We start from the raw sequence: 13,259 nt of genomic DNA, 5'->3' as shown, positions 1-13,259 counted from the left end.
AACCATATTTCCTCATGTACTAATGACAAGCTTGTAGCTTGTTTTAGTCTAAAAGATCAATCCATGTAAAGTTGCAAGCAACAGAAACGTGGAGGTAAAAAGGCTCAGTTGCAGGGTCAGGAGAGCCTGCACTGCCAAGAATTCAAGTATTACACTCCCACCCCATAGAAAACAAAAACTGCCTGTATGGTTTGCCAACCATGGGGGCAGGGGGTGGGAACAAAATTAGTTCAGAGCTCCTAATAAATTTCTTCCCAGCATCCTTAAACAAGGATAGGTTCCTGTCAAAGCACTGAAATTAAGGCAGCAATTGCTCAGCAAGGCAAAGCTATACCGTGCTACTTCACGCAATGGACTCACCTTCCCTCCAGCCTGACCTCTTACAGCAAAGCAGAACAAAGTCGACTCCTCTGCATTGCCTTCCATTTTGAACTGTGCAAAAGCTGCTGCATGTCCTTCGATTGGCTGAGATACTTTCCTATCCAGGGAGTACAGCTGCATTGCACCCACTACACGGTTTTGCTATTATTTTAAAAAAAAAGAACACAAATTAACAACTTTGGTTCTACCCCCAAAACAAAAATGGACACTAAAATGCGCATAAAGGCAACATGACTCAGAGTCAAACAAATGTAATCAACGGAAAGCCATATATACTATTGTGCAGAAGTATACAACTATTTTACAAAAAAGACACTTGTGCATTTACAATTATATCATGACAACAACTTGTTCTAACACTTTTTTCCTTATTCTGCCTATATGATTTAAATTTGTTTCAATCAGTATCATTCATTAAATGGCAGCACAATGCCACAGCTGATAGAGCTGCTGAACCAGCAACAGAGACCTAGGTTCGATCTCAACCTCAGGTGCCTTTTGTTGTGGAGCTTGCATGTTCTCCGTGACCACCTGGGTCACCACGGGGTCCGCGGTATCCTCCTACATCCCAAAGACCTGCAGGTTTGTTGGTAAATTGGACTATAAAATTGCCCCCAAATGTGAGTAGTTGCAAAAGTGGGATAACATGCAACTAGTGTGAACAAGCGATTGGTGGCTGGAATGGACTCAGTGGGATGCAGAGCCCATGTCCATGCTGCATCCTCCAAAGTAACAATACAAGTTTAAATGTGAATTTATACCCAGTATCATACTACCCCACTACCCCAGAAACAAAGGGAAACCAAATGCACTTTCAACAAACTAATGGACACTAGAATTATGCCATGTGCAAATGTTAAGCATCCTTGTATCCATTTAAAAGGGCTAGTATACATACCTGAGCAGAGATGCCAATAAGAAGTAACCATTTCTGCTTAGCATCAGTACGATAATTGATGATCTGGCAGCCTGCTAGACTGGAATGTCTATCAAAGACCTTCATGGGCTGAGACTCTCCCTCCATACTCCAGTGATAGACAGCTGTGTCGGTCACCAGGGCAATCGTGTTCAGAGAGATCCACTTCCAGAAAGTGACATCGTCCACCATAGTGTGAGCTTTCATCTTGCTTTTCATTTCAATGTTAAATATTTGCAGCGTTTTTCCAGCTATAGGAATTTGAACAAAGTTCATCCAAAAATCAAGACCAAGATTCTGCCAAATTGCTCAATCTTTATTCTGCTCTCCACACATCCCCTTCTGATCTTTTAATGCCACAATTGATTACCTCTTGATCAGCGGCACACAAACTAAATGATCTCAGCTGAAGTCAAATTTTAGTTTCAAATTGGTGAAGGATTAATTGAAGTCTTCAGGAACAGACTGTTTTTGATACAAGCATTTTAAACAGAAGAAGTGTGCAATAAAGGCATTTGAGCAATGCAGCATATACATGTATATATATATACACATATACATATATAGTTATTGTAAAAAGATGTAATTTTTACAAAATTGCACTACATGTGAATGGTGGCAGGCCCAAACCAGTCAGACATTCATCTGTATGCATTACTAGAACAAACCACAGCACTCAAGGATGGGAACATCTACAGCTAGCACTTAACATGAGCCTACACAGGTTTTTCTACTTGCAAGAAACGGATATGGACCACGGTTATAGATTGAAAAACCATACATTCCTGGAATCTTGAAGTATTTTCAAGTTATCCTGTCCAAAAACCCACCCACAATTCAAAATGAATTACAAATTTAAGGCCAAAGTATTTCCAAATGATTCAAAATCCCAAAATGGGACATTTTGGTCTTTGCTAGTAGACTGCGACAATTGAAGACTCATTGACGACACAAGGCACCATCTTTACTCAATTGTGGCCAAAGGGAAATTAATCTAATTTCTGCAAACATAATGACCAAGTTGAGAAAAACACTTATTTATTTTGTTCCCATCCCAAATGTTCAGTGATACACAACACTATGCCAATCAAGATGCAAAATTTAGACTCAAAAAAGTTCTGTTCTGGTCCGGTTCATAAAGTGCAACTCATATTTGTGTTCCTATGCTTTTATAAGTCAGACCTAACAAAATGCAAGTTGGCAGGCTTCAAAAATATTAAACTTATTATAATTCTGGCAGACTATAACCAGTGCAAACAAGTTTTGTTCAAAATCTTAAAAGGTTTTGATGATTTATTTCAAAAGGTTTAGTTTCTCGATTCAGTTCTGGATCAAAGCCTCAACCTCTATATATATTATCCCTCTGCACAGGTGGAAACTCAAGCTGCAAATGGCCCAGGTTGAGTTAATCCATGCAAAAGATGCTGAAAGGCATATCAGGTGACAAATTCTGGAGGATAGACTGGTCACTTTGAAAATGAGGCACAAATTCAATGCTTCCAACTTTTGCTGCTACCATAACTAGCATGGCATTGCAGAATCTTAATTCTGAAATGCGAAGATGGTTAAATTTTATAAACAGGACCAGTATCAGGAGTTTAGATTTAAAATAACTCACCATCTGCTTATACAAAAGAAAGCAGTAAAAAGAATGCAAGTAATTGAATCAGTAAAAATCTTCGCAAATGAAGCATCACAAAAGCTCAAGTGTTCTTTAGGTTAACATGTGATGTTATATGCACATCATATCAACATGAAACAATGGAGGATATTAGAAGCATTAATACATTTTCTCTTTAAAGAATGGCTGTGCTATCAAAATGAAATGACAGCAGCCAGATGGCAGAGGAAGCTACCAAAGAAACAAAAACCTGCTGTAATTCCACTTCCATACTCATGTTAAATGTATGTCATCTTGGAAAAAATGTTTTGTGGATTTTAACATTGGTGTGAAAGTTGAATATTTACAAAGATCCGTTTAATGGCACACAAAACAATCAGATTCAGGTGCTGGTTGGGTATGAAGTCTAATCCAACAAAATGCTGCACTATATTCTTGTATTATGGATTCTACATGCTGTACAGTTAGGTCTTAGACATCTAACATCAAACTGAATGAAAACGACGTGCATAGACAAGTTTCATAGATTTTAAAAGCAGCACTGTTCATGTAGCCTTGCACATCACTCTAGTGTCTGTCCGTCTCTATCTATAATGGTATCACTGCATTAACAGGCTGAATTAACAATTCTGCTGCAACACCAACTACATCTAGGTATGATATGCTACTGGAGTTACACATTTTACCAGCACTCAGTGTTTAATGGCAACAGGGAATTTTATGTAAAAGTGGTTCAAGCTACAATTGAGTTGAGTTAACCATACAGGCAATCAGAAATATTTCCCCACCATACACTCACATTTGAAAAGCTTGAAGTGTGTATACCAATTGATGCATCATTTCCAAAAGACTGCGCTTCAACTTGTCTGGAGTATCTAAGATTTTTGCTTCTCCTCTCATTCCAAGCTCAAGCCGACATTGAGTTTTCGCTCTCAGGATTTATTTTCAAAGTTGCCACAGTGGCCATAAAACTAAGCTTCAAGTTTAATTGTCAGCAATTTGTAGATAACTTACAGCTGTAATCTTGGACAGTCCAATTTAAGTTTTTTTTAAAAATGAAGTTAATGTTGACAGTGATGAAAACTATTCAGTGTTTGCAATAAAGTCGGGACACTTTCAACCAAAGTTAAATCCAGCAGGATCTAGGTTCCATTAAGCTTAAATGCAAATAGGTCAAAGAAGCTTTCAATTATAGGTTCTGTTTTTAGGTAAAGTTTGAGGAAGTAAGCCTAAAATGTCAATTCCTACAGGGAAGGTTGTTTTAAACACCTCTATATGAGAAGCAGCCAATCACATACATGCAGAAGTGGCCTCTTGTTGAGATGCAATTTTTTATCAAACAAACCATAAAAAACTGAAAACCAACAGTGGTTACATGGCCAAATTATTCAAATAATTGTTCAGTTTGGTTCCAGCTAAAAGTCTGGTTGGCTCAATTCAAATCAAAGTGGTTTCAAAATTAGTGGCAATCAAGACACGATCTGAACAACTGTAGAATAAAGCACTGAACCATTCAGTAAACTGAAGGACAAGTCATTTGAGGGGTCAAAGCTCCAAGATGCTGCATCGTAAACAGTGGATTCCAGGAAAGAATTACATTTGAAACTGAAGAGATTTAATTGCATAATCAACACCATTGAAAATATACAACTTTGTTCTGTTTGTAGCATCACTTCCTCAAGGCCAACCTTTAGCCTGAATTGATAGGGTATTTGGGAATGATACATTTTATTCCAGTCCTGCAACAAAGGGTTAACTGCAAGCACCAATACATGAACATTTCAAAAAAAAACAAAAAACAAATAAATAAATAGATAGATAAAAGAATTGTGATTGAGTAGCATTTCAGGAATAGATTCTGATATGGCCACATAAGCTGTTTAAAAACCAACATGCTTAAATGCAGCAGGGAAGATGTGATCTTGTTGCGAATGGTGGGGGCATATAAATTGGTCAGAGGAATTTGCAAACCAGAGGACTGGGAGAAATTTAGAATTACGTGGAATATAACACACTGTAAAAGCTTTATATACGTGAATTTATGATGGCAAACAAGGAAATGGCAGACAAGTACTTTGGTTCTGTCTTCACTAAAGACACAAACAATCTCCCAGAAATACTAGGGGACCAAGGATCTGGTGGGAGGAACTGAAGGGAATCCACATTAGTCAGAAAATGGTGTTAGGTAAACTGTTGGGACTGAAGGCAGATAAATCCCCAGGGCCTGATGGTCTGCATCTCAGAGTACTCAAGGAGGTGGTCCTAGAAATCATGGATGCATTGGTGATCATTTTCCAATGTTCTCGTGACTCTGGATCAGTTCCTGTGGACTGGAGGGTAGCCAATGTAACCCTACTTTAAGAGGGAGAGAAAACGGGGAATTACAGACCAGTTAGCCTTACATTGGTAGTGGGGAAGATGCTCGAGTCGATTATTAAAGATGTAATAGCAGTGCATTTGGAAAGCATTGACAGGATCAGTCAAAGTCAGCATGGACTTTTGACGGGGAAATCATGCTCGACTAACCTTTGGGAATTTTTTGAGGATGTAACAAGTAGAATGGATAAGGGAGAGCCAGTGGATGTGGTGTATCTGGACTTTTAAAAAGCCTTTGACGGTCCCACACAAGAGATAAGTGAGCAAAATTAGAGCACATGGTATTGGCGGTAGGGCATTGACATGGATAGAGAACTGTTGGCAGGCAGGAAACAGAGTAGGAATTAACGGGTCCTTTTCAGAATGGCAGGCAGTGAATAGTGGGGTGCCGCAAGGCTCGGTGGTGGGTCCCCAGTTATTTACAATATATATTAATGATTTAGACGAGCGAATTAAATGTAACATCTCCAAGTTTGCGGATGACAAAGCTGGGTGGCAGTGTGAGCTGCGAGGAGGATGCTATGAGACTGCATGTTGACGTAGATAGGCTGGGTGGATGGGCAGATGCAGTATAATGTGGAATCAGTGAGGTTATCCACTTTGGTGGCAAGAACAGGAAGTCAGATTATCTAAATGGTGTCAGATTAGGCAAATGGAAGGTTCAACGAGACCCGAGTGTCCTTGTACATCGGTCACTTAATGTAAGCATGCAGGTGCAGCAGGCAGTGAAGAAAGCTAATGGCATGTTGGCCTTCATTGCGTGAGGATTTGAGTTTTGGAGCAAAGAGGTCCTACTGCAGTTGTACGGGGCCTGGTGAGACCACACCGGGAATATTGTGTGCAATTTTGGTCTCCTAATTTGAGGAAGGACATTCTTGCTATTGAGGGAGTGCTGTTTAGCTTCACCAGGTTAGTTCCCATGATGGCTGGACTGACATATAATGAAAGAATGGATCGACTGGGCTTATGGTCACTGGAATTAAGACGGATGAGGAAGGGTCTAATGGAAACATAATTCTTAAGGGATTGCATAGGCTAGATGCAGAAAAAAAATGTCCCCCATGTTGGAAGAGTCCAGAACCACGGGGTCACAGTTTCAGAATAAGGGGTAGGCCATTTAGGACTGAGATGAAGAAAAACATTTTCACCCAGTCGTGAATCTGTGGAATTCTCTGCCACAGAAGGCAGTGGAGGCCAATTCACTGGATGTTTTCAAGAGAGTTAGATTTAGCTAATGGAATCAAGGGATATGGAGGAAAAGCAGGAATGTGGTACTGATTTTGGATGTGATTTTATGGAATGGCGGTGCTGGTTCGAAGGGCCAAATGGCCTACTCCTGCACCTATTTTATACGATTTAAATAGGTGTCGCTGTTCTATAGTTATTAGTGGACTAGATCACAAGTTTAACAGACAGTTGATAATGCGATTATGATTGATGGTGCAAGTCTTAACTCCAATTTTACACAAAATATTTAAGCCTACAACAATTTGGCCTCACAATCAATAAAGATCAGTCATTGGGGGAAAACCAAAAATAGTTGGGAACTGTTGACCAAAATAAAATAAAAATAATCTTACCTTTTAATGCAATAACCTTGCTGGCCGGGTTCATAATGGCACTATCGGCTGAGATTGGACGGCGAATGGGATTGGTGGGCTCATTCATGTCAATGATAACCACTTGGGCTTGCTCACCAACTTTTTCCCGAATACAGATGAACTTGTCCGATTCCATTGTAAGGGTGCTGAACCCAATATTAGCAGGATTAATGCCCAGATTTTGGAGCTGAAAAAAAAGTTTCAACCGGTCAACATTAAATACATTTATGAACAAGGAGAGTGAAAATATTCACAGTGGTATTTAACATTGATTCACTAAATGGCTAGTCAAGTTCTGCTTGAAGTATCAGGGACATAAACAGTGCCCTCCATAATGTTTGGGAGAAAACCCCATCATTTATTTATTTGGCTCTGTTCTCCACAATTTGAGATTTGTAATAGAAGACAATCACTTGTGGTTAAAGTGCATATTGCTAGATTTTTATTAAAGTTTTTTTTAATGCATTCTGGTTTCACCATGTAGAAATTACAGCTGCGCTTATACATAGTCCCACCATTTCAGGACACGATAATATTTGGGACATATGTGATTGCTCAGGTGTGTTTAATTGCCTCCTTAATGCAGGTATAAGAGAGCTCTCAGCACCTAATCTTTCCTCCTGTCTTTCCATCACATTTGGAAACTTTTATTGCTGTTTATCAACATGAGGACCAACGTTGTGCCATTGAAAGTCAAAGAAGCCATCATAAGGCTGAGAAACAAGATTAAAACTGTTGTAGACAGCAGCCAAATCTTAGGCTTACCAAAATCAACTGTTTGGAACATCATTAAGAGAGCACTGGTGAGCTTACTAATCACAAAGGGACTGGCAGGCCAAGGAAGACCTCCACAGCTGATGACAGAAGAATTCTCTCTATAATAAAGAAAAATCCACAAACACCTGTCCGACAGATCAGAAACACTCTTGAGGAGTCACGTGTGGATTTGTCAATGACCACTGTCCGCAGAAGACTTCATGAACAGAAATACAGAAGCTACACTGCACGATGTAAACCACTGGTCAGTCGCAAAAATAGGATGGCCAGGTTACAGTTTGCCAAGATGTACTTAAAAGAGCAACTACAGTTCTGGAAAAAGGTCTTGTGGACAGATGAGGTGAAGATTAACTTCTATCAGAGTGATGGCAAGATCAAAGTATGGAAGAGAGAAGGAACTGCCCAAGATCCAAAGCATACCACCTCATCTGTGAAACACAGTGGAGGGGGTGTTATGGCCTGGGCATGTATGGCTGCTGAAGGTACTGGCTCGCTTATCTTCATTGATGATACAAATGCTGATGGTAGTGGCATAATGAATTCTGAAGTGTATAGGCACATCCTATCTGCTCAAGTTCAAACAAATGCCTCAAAACTCATTGGCCGGCGGTTTATTCTACAGCAAGACAATGATCCCAAACATACTACTAAAGCAACAAAGGAGTTTTTCAAAGCTAAAAATTGGTCAATTCTTGAGTGGCCAAGTCAATCACCTGATCTGAACCCAACTGAGCATGCCTTTTATATGCTGAAGAGAAAACTGAAGGGGACTAGCCCCCAAAACAAGCATAAGCTAAAGATGGCTGCAATACTTGCCTGGCAGAGCATCATCAGAGAAGACGCCCAGTAACTGGTGATGTCCATGAATCGCAGACTTCAAGCAGTCATTGCATGCAAAGGATATGCAGCAAAATACTAAACATGACTTTCATTTACATGACATTGTTGTGTCCCAAGCATTATGGTGCCCTGAAATGGGGGGGGGGGGGGGGGGGGGGGGGAAACTATGTATGCACACTGCTGTAATTTCTACATGGTAAAACCAACATTTATAAAGATACCCCTTATTAAAAACTGACAATGTGCACTTTAACCACGTGATTTTTTTTTCTATTACAAATCTCAAATTGTGGACTAGAGGCAAATAAATAAATGATGGGTCTTCGTCCCAAACATTATGGAGGGCACTGTAAATGCCGGCTGAAGCAGGATTAAATAATTTAACTGGCTTTTGCCATATTTAGAGAGGTATACACTAATAAACCCGTTAGTAAGGAAAGTGCAGTGGGAAGAAATATTTTGGCTTTCACATACCATCTATCTGGAAGTAAGCACCCTTGAGGAATTTCCAGAATCTGCAGTTTATCTCCAATTTACTGCTCCACTGCAAAATCTCCTAAAAGTCTGCCAACTTAAGTTCTCCTCCTCTCTCCAATTTGAGCTCTGCTAGACTCTCACTGCTCCCCCTCCGATTCGTACTGCCCTCCAGCTTTCTCCTCCTCCTACTAGTCAGTCTGAAAAGTCCTACCCAAAAACATCCATGTCTTCCATAGATACTGCCTGACCTGCCGAGTTACACCAGGTTTCATGTTTGAGCTGGGCTAGAAAATAAATTAATGTAGTGACAAAATGTACTTTACAAGGAGAATTTGCCTGTGCAATCACTACGAGAAAGGGAAATTAATTGCTTATTTAAAAGAATAAATCAGACTGAGCAGAGGGAACTAGGATCAAATATTATAAATGCAGGGGAAAGTGGATAATAGAGTAAAAAGCTGTCAAAACTACAACTACTAAAATTAAGCTACAAGTTAAACATGTCAATTTTAATCTGCACTCGAACTCAAACTGCTGCTATGTGATAAAATGGACCTGATGCATTGATCATAATCTGCAGCTGTGCAGCACTGCTAAACTACAATGGGAAACTACAAACCTATAGATTAGAGAGGTGGAGTAGCAGATGCTTCAAGATTCACTGAAATTCTTTGGATTTTCAAACAGAATTCTAGTTTAATTGGAGACAGTTAGTGACAATTTAAAAAAAAGTAAAAATCCAACCTACAAGCCTGTAATTAGTTTTGATAAGGCTGTGACCAGCAAAATTACGATTAATAGTCATCAATTGTAAATTCAAAACAAAACCCAGAAAATATTAGAACAGGTAAGGCGGTGGCGGCAGTGGGAGACTCGGCGGCAACAACGTAGGCCTTGCAGTCGATGAGCTTGGGGGGGGGGGGGGGGGGGGGGGGGGGGGGGGGGGAGCGGTTGAGGGGAAGAATAATGGGGACCCGGCGTGAGGGGACCACTGAGGGACGGTGGGAGAACAAAGTGGGACCCTGCGTGGGGCACTAGTATAGAATCCTCTGCCACAGCATACAGCCAAGTCGCTTGTTTTTTTCTTTTTGTGTTCACTTTTAATTTCAAGTTTTTGTATACCTTGTGTGTTGTGACTGTCAACAGACCAATTTCCCTCCAGGGATGAATACACTTTTATCGGATTCATAAGGAATAGAAGTAGAATTAGGCCATTCGGCCCATCAAGTCTACTCGGCCATTAAAAATATCCACTGACTTGGCCTCCAGAGCTCTCTGTGGCAAATAATTCCACTCTGACTAAATAAATCTCTCCTCATCTTCCTATAACGTCTTTTAATTCTGAGGCTATGACCTCTAGTCCTAGACTCTTCCACTAGTGGAAACATACTCTCCACATCCACTCTATCCAAGCCTTTCACTATTCTGTATGTTTCAACGAGGTCCCCCCTCATTCTTCTAAACTCCAGTGAGTACAGACCCAGTGCCGACAAACGCTCATCAAAGGTTAACCTACGCATTCCAGGGATCATACTTGTAAACCTTCTTTGGACCCTCTCCAGAGCCAGCACATCCTTCCTCAGATATGGTGCCCAAAATTTCTCACAATATTCCAAATGCGGCCTTACCAGCGCCTTATAGAGCCTCAACATTACATCCCTGTTTCTGTATACCAGCCCTTTTGAAATAAATGCAAGCATTGAGTTTGCTTTCAGAGGTTGATTGAAGGCCTTTGCATTCATATAGAATACGATATAATAAAACTTTATTCTGTCCCCGAGGGAAACTGATCTGCCAATAGTTAGAACACACAAGGTACACGAAAAAGTTGAAATTAAAATTAAATTAAAAGTGAAAAAAAGTCAAGCGACTATTGGATGGCTGCAACTCAAATTGAATATTCACAAGGCCAAACTAGTCTCAAATTCAAAACCATCCAAAATGATAGCTATGGCTAATGGTTTCAGTTCTGCCCCTCACAACAATTAGGATACCAGCAGAAAGTTAAACCAACATCTCAGTAAATAATTGATCAATGACCTAGTTTAAATTGAGATCTAGCAACTTCACCTTTCAACCAGTGAAACCAAAAACCACCAGCCTTCCTGCACAGCTCAAACTGGGTTCTCTTTTCTATCGTTACCTACAAACTTCCAAAGAAATGTACAAATGCAAAATATCTACTTGGCCCCACACACCTGCTCTCCCACTCAAGTGCATTTGTGACCTCTTGCCTTGCCACTATACTGCACTTACACCACATACTCAAATTCACTTGCAGCTCAATATTAACCATGATTTTGCATTCCTAGAAAGTTGCAAATCATGATCTGTCACTGGCAATGTGAAGCCACATCGGCACATAGTACCAAATGTGCTAGTGATGATTTACAAATTCCACAAGCATGAATTTCTATTACTTGAACCGCAGTTAAGTAGAGGTGAGCTGTATTCTCGTGATCGAACCTCCAGTTCTTTTCAGTCAAGGCCAAAAAGATTCACTTCCCTTCCAGCAGAAGAAATTTCTCATTTCAACCCCGAGGTCACTGGTTCAAGGTAACACAGCCAAAAGCAACTGACAGAAACTATCCTGTGGGAACTGCTTGAATGAGATTTTAAAAATTCCCAACAAACAGAAATACAAATTTATAGTTAGAAGTCATTAATCGGTGGAAGCATTGCAGCAGCTTTTACAAGTAGTGTTTTCTACCACAGTTCTTTGCTTAGAAATAGCAAACTTTGAATAAGTACAACATGCAAACAATTATTTCCAACGCTCGCCATAAAACACCATCGCACTGCAGATCAGTCATGCAGTCATGATTATTCAGCCACTGGTGAATACACTCTGCATATATTAAACATAGACAAAAATGCTAGAGAAACTCAGCGGGTGAGGCAGCATCTATGGAGCGAAGGAAATATGCAACATTTCCTATTTTATTCGCTCCATAGATGCTGCCTCACCCGCTGAGTTTCTCTAGCATCTTTGTATACCTTCGATTTTCCAGCATCTGTAGTTCCTTCTTAAACACTGCATATATTAAATGTGCTTTTCATTTGATTAAATCATTAGTCCCCATTAAAATGTGGGCAATGTGGGCATGGGTTATTGATAGGGGACCATCAGCCATGATCACAATGAATGACGGTGTTGGCTCGAAGGGCCGAATGGCCTCCTCCTGCACCTGTTTTCTATGTTTCTATGATTAGTGAAAAAGCATGATAATGTTTTAAGACATAGCTGGTATTTGCATTCATTTCCATCAGTGTTGTTTGTGCCTTGCAGATTTTCACACATCTCCCCACAAATTGCACAACATTATAATATTTCATAATGTCCCAAGGACAATCTGCTTAAATAGTCAAATTCTGTAAGCAAGCAATTAGTTTTATGGAATCACTTGTGTTAAATATATGTACATTGGAGAATTGATATTGCAGACATGGCTGCAATTTTAAATCCGAAAAGCTTTGACCAAAATTCCAAAATTTGTAATACCAAAATACAAATGCAAGATAAAAAGGTGCAGATTTATAGCTCTATCAACAAGGCTAGTGTTTACTTAAACACAAGCCTTGGTCACAGGACTAACATTTCTATCAAGTGGTTATGACCAAGTAATTTGATACAGTTTGGGCTAGATCAAGTAACGGAGATACTGGACAGTATTTAGGAAAGGTTTTAATACAAACAGTACCAGTGAATAGCCAAGTCAATCTTGCTAGGGGATGTTGAAGTCATAATAATGGTGAAACCAATATTGAATCGGAATTTGAAACATTTCATATTTGACACATAATAACAGCGACAATGTGATTTATTTTTTCAAAAATTATAGATTGATGACACCAGGGAAGCTTTGTTTCCTGGGTCTCTGATACAAATTTGTGCAACTAACACTGACGATCAAGATGTGCCAGTGGTTTCTATTATAACTGTGAATGTTACAGCAGATACATTTATGACAAGCAAGTACAGAAAATATGGAATGGAGCCAAAAATGAATCCAAACTTGCAGCCAAACCAAAGGCAATCTGGTCTTCAGGTAAAGACAAAGACTGGAGTAACCCAGTGGGTCAGGCAGCATCTCTGGAGGCCGTGGATTGGTGACATTTCGGGTCAGGACCCTTCAGACAGATTCAGATATATCAGAATATACATGCTAATAATCTTAAATCATACATTCCAAAAGTACCCAACAACTATAAAAGGCAATGTAAATTAGGAGGCAACAATAACAAGACCCAAGAATAATTACATCAAGAT

At 39.8% G+C, this 13,259-nt stretch overlaps 1 protein-coding gene across 1 annotated transcript in view; it reads right to left on the bottom strand.

Annotated features, from left to right (window-relative positions):
• Positions 1 to 13,259, bottom strand: part of LOC129710450 (clathrin heavy chain 1-like) — a 76,435-nt gene that overhangs the window by 44,218 nt on the left and 18,958 nt on the right. Inside the window, exons 2-4 of the mRNA XM_055657405.1 lie at positions 6,875 to 7,082; positions 1,280 to 1,548; positions 361 to 522 (exon numbers count right to left, since the gene is read on the bottom strand). Coding sequence (XP_055513380.1) covers positions 361 to 522; positions 1,280 to 1,548; positions 6,875 to 7,082 — 639 coding nt within the window. The remainder of the gene's footprint in view (positions 1 to 360; positions 523 to 1,279; positions 1,549 to 6,874; positions 7,083 to 13,259) is intronic.

This window comes from Leucoraja erinacea, chromosome 28 (genome assembly GCF_028641065.1).
Source record: "Leucoraja erinacea ecotype New England chromosome 28, Leri_hhj_1, whole genome shotgun sequence".
Lineage (NCBI taxonomy): Eukaryota > Metazoa > Chordata > Chondrichthyes > Rajiformes > Rajidae > Leucoraja > Leucoraja erinaceus.
This window is presented reverse-complemented; position numbering and strand designations above follow the sequence as displayed.